A 4034-nucleotide genomic window follows, 5' to 3' on the forward strand; every position below is an offset into this window, starting at 1 on the left:
TATTATATCCTTATTTTAATTTCTTTTTACGTCTTTAATATGTATATCAATTCTTTTTTTCACATTAAAAAATGGGAAACTCATTTTTTAAGTAAATGCACATTGGATAGAATTTTCATATGAAACTTAATGATTTATTTGCAAATAATAACACACAACCATCAACCAATTTGAATTAGAATAATATTTATTTTATTTATAGTTTGAATCTTCTAATCATACCATCCATTTCCTTAATTTATATTTTTCCTTTATTGGTAGATACAATATATAGGTGGTTGATCATATTGCTTCCATAACTTTATCTTATCATAAACTAACACGACATAATTGATTTAAGGTAGAGTTATTACATGTTTCTCAATACATGTTACAAGTCACTAATTAAAACAAATTTTTTTATTATGCATTGCTCAACGCTAATAGTAAATTGTTCTTGAAAGTAGGCACATTCGATGGCAACGTGTGAATGATAGCCTTCAAATGGAACTAGGTTATAGGGTGTGAGAATATCTTGTTCTAAATCTTGAAAATAACTAGAGCCACCATACATACATTCATATATATATATATATATATATATATATATATATATATATATATATATATATNATATATATATATATATATATATATATATATATATATATATATATATATATAAGTGTTCATCATCAGTATCACAGCACCTTAAGACTATCAGTCACAACTACCATAATGAATCTTCATTCCAATCTCAACTTCTTCTTTGTTCTCTTCTTCCTCTTCGTTATCTACCCCTCTACCTTCACTGCATCATCATTTTCTCATTCTAAACCTGGTATCTGTGATTGAATCACCATCTTAATTATACTATAGTTTTATCTTGTGATTGAAGATCTTGATCTGAAAATTGTTTATTTGATTTTTTATTGTATCAAAATAATATCACACTAGTTTATTAAGAATTCAAGTGTTTGATGTATTGTCATTTACCTATGATTCATTAGTGATGAATTTTTCAGGAACTAATATAATCAACTTTGGTCTTTGTATGCAGTTCTTGACAGCAAATTATTTCCACTTTAGTTGATTTTCTTATTCACTTGGCTTACTTTTGTGAATTGGAATTAAGAAAAGAACCATAAAATGGAAACGCTTTGCATTTCTTTTATGACTGAACATTCATAATTTGTTTACAGCTTTCTTTTGGGGTCATCATAGATCATTCACCATATAAAAGATCAGTTATCTCTTCACATATGTGTGAAGTTATATTCTTCTTTTTCTTTCATTATATATGTTTTCCCACTTTTTTTATCTGTTGTTTCCCAACGTTTGCTCATATCAGGGGGTCAATTTCTTGACGACTGTGAAAAAAAAAAAAAAAACGCTTCTTTCTTTGAATGGCCAATATCTTGTTACATATCATCATCAAGTGCATGTACAGTGCAGTTTTTCATACCTATCCATTACTGATAAAATGAAAAGAAAAAAAAAATAGAGGTGAAGTGACAAATTATACATTTGTTGAAAGATTTTAAGGATCTTCCATTTCTAATATTTTGTTGTTCATTTCGTAAAATCAAGGTTACATAGATGAACAGCTGGAATCCTTGACAATTCCTCATTTGGGTGTAATGAACTTGACCTTGGGTTCTCTTTTTCGTGAACAGAAGATGAAGAATTTGGCTACACAGAAGGAAGTAGCAATGGGCCGGAGAATTGGTGGCGTCTCAACCCAAAATGGAGAGTATGTGGGAAAGGAAAACGACAATCTCCCATTGATCTCTCAGACAAAGTGGTGNACGAGTTTCCTCAATTNGGTAAACTCCAAAAATATTACAAACCAGCTCCTGCTCTTCTCAAGAATATGGGTCATGCCATCATGGTGAGTCAAAACTATCACCACTTCNATATCAAAAATATACTTTCACACAAATTTTTTACTCTTTTTTGCAAACATACAAAAGTTTACTTCTTTATGATCATTTTAACGTATTATTCTTTATCCAACACAACAATGCTTTAATTCAGAATCAACTCAAGACCACGAATTAGTTGCATCTTACGTTGGAAAATCTTATTAACTTGAACTCATTACATTGCTTGATAATGACAGGTGCAATGGAATGGGAATGCAGGGCAGCTTATCATAAATGGAACTTCCTACAAACTGATTCAATGTCATTGGCACACACCTTCAGAGCACACNTTCAATGGAACAAAGTCAGTTTGCTGTTTTTCATTTAGCTGCTTTAACTGCTTCGTGTAGTGGTGATGAACCTCTTTAGGATTGTATTGACATGATTCTTCTCTTGTTTTGTAGGTTTGAGTTGGAACTGCATGTAGTTCATCAAAACTCCAAAGGAGAGATTGCTGTTATTGGAATATGGTATAAAATTGGTCGTCCAGATGGCTTGCTTTCAAAGGTTTGCTATATTTCTCAACATTGCTTGTGAAAAGAATATATTTGTAGAGAGTATATATAGACTACTGAGACATGTGTTATGCAGATGAAATGATTGTGTATAGTGCATGAGTGATGAATCCTAATCTTTTATTTGTAAAAAGCAAAACCTTTGTTGTTTTGGGCAGCTTCTGAAGAACTTACAATCACTTGGAGAGAAGGACATAGATTTAGGAGTTATTAACCCAGGAATGATGGAGTTTGGATGCAGAAAGTACTACAGATATGTTGGATCTCTTACAACTCCACCATGCACTGAAGGTGTTGTTTGGACCATAGTGCAGAAGGTTGTCATTTTCACATAATTTTTTAACTAGGTATATATACTAAACACCCTTTTGTAAACTCATAGTTAATGTGTATTACAGGTGAAGACAGTATCAAAGGAGCAGTTGAGAGCACTGAAAGAAGCTGTTCATCATGTAAGCCGTCTGTCAAACAAAGTTTACCATTAAATTTAATTAAAATACTTTCACATTATATATAATGACTTTAACAGTTATATATAAAGTGAATTTTAATTACTTTAGAGTATAAAAGTCTCTAGACCTATGTATATTGCATTTTACAAAAGGCATGATTTATCTTCGTTATTAAATTTTGGATAGAATAAAGATAAAATCGATTTATAAATAAAGTTAATATAAATATATAAACCTTATTATCTCATAAAACAAATCAATTTTATTAGTTTTATTATATGACCATTAAATCTAAAATGACCAAGAGCGAGCATAGAAAATTAGAAACCTGATCTAAATTGCTGACTGTTTCACAGGGATATGAGAATAATGCAAGGCCAACGCAGGAACTTAATGGAAGACATGTTTGGTTATACAACTATAATGCTTAAATGTGTATAAAGATGTGATTGGTAGTTTCTTTGATTTGTTTATTTTGGCTGGTATAGGAGATAATGTAATAAGGACTTGTAATTTTCAGTGAGACCAATTGGCAATAAAAATAGTATCTTGAATATATTTTATCTATTTTTTTTTCTTTTACCTATTCTATTTATTTAAATAAATAGTTGTTTTCTACTTCATTTCGTTAAATCTTTTTTTAATTTTAGATAAAAAAATGTGTTAAAAATAGCACCTCTCTAAATTTAGAAAAATTCACTTTTATGTCAAATTAAAATTTACTCTCTTTTTTTATAATTTGTTCAATTGAATTTCTTTATTTTTTAAAATCGATTTAGTACCTTCATTTTTACAACGAAGTTATAATATTAGTTATGTGTGTTATAAGCCCTTTTTTCAAATAAGAACCTTTTTAATAAAATAACTATTTACTATAATATTTCATATGTTTGGGGTAAACTTATTTAAGAAGTGTAAGTAAAAAAGATGTTTTTTTAGTAACCAAGTTACTTCTCTGAAAGACTTGAGATATAGTAGAAAAAAGAGAAGATGTTTTTAATTAAAAAAAATATCATAACATAAGAATACATATACCATTTCTGTTTAGACATGAATAATTTAAAATAAAGCAATTTTAACCATTACTAGTTTCAATCCAAACAAACAGAACCATTGTATTTAAGAAAGATGATATATATGATATTTGAGTGGCCTTAGAAGGA

General features: G+C 29.0%; 1 protein-coding gene across 1 annotated transcript; it reads left to right on the forward strand.

The window, feature by feature from the left end:
- Window positions 1–717: 717 nt before the first annotated feature.
- On the forward strand, window positions 718–3354 carry LOC106752530 (alpha carbonic anhydrase 4-like). Its single transcript, XM_014634226.2, has 7 exons — window positions 718–820; window positions 1656–1870; window positions 2102–2208; window positions 2309–2411; window positions 2578–2736; window positions 2818–2871; window positions 3228–3354. Exons 1-7 carry the CDS (start codon window positions 718–720, stop codon window positions 3300–3302), a joined length of 816 nt encoding a protein of 271 aa, XP_014489712.1. The 3' UTR covers window positions 3303–3354.
- Window positions 3355–4034: the final 680 nt, after the last annotated feature.

Source organism: Vigna radiata, unplaced genomic scaffold, assembly GCF_000741045.1.
Source record: "Vigna radiata var. radiata cultivar VC1973A unplaced genomic scaffold, Vradiata_ver6 scaffold_154, whole genome shotgun sequence".
NCBI lineage: Eukaryota > Viridiplantae > Streptophyta > Magnoliopsida > Fabales > Fabaceae > Vigna > Vigna radiata.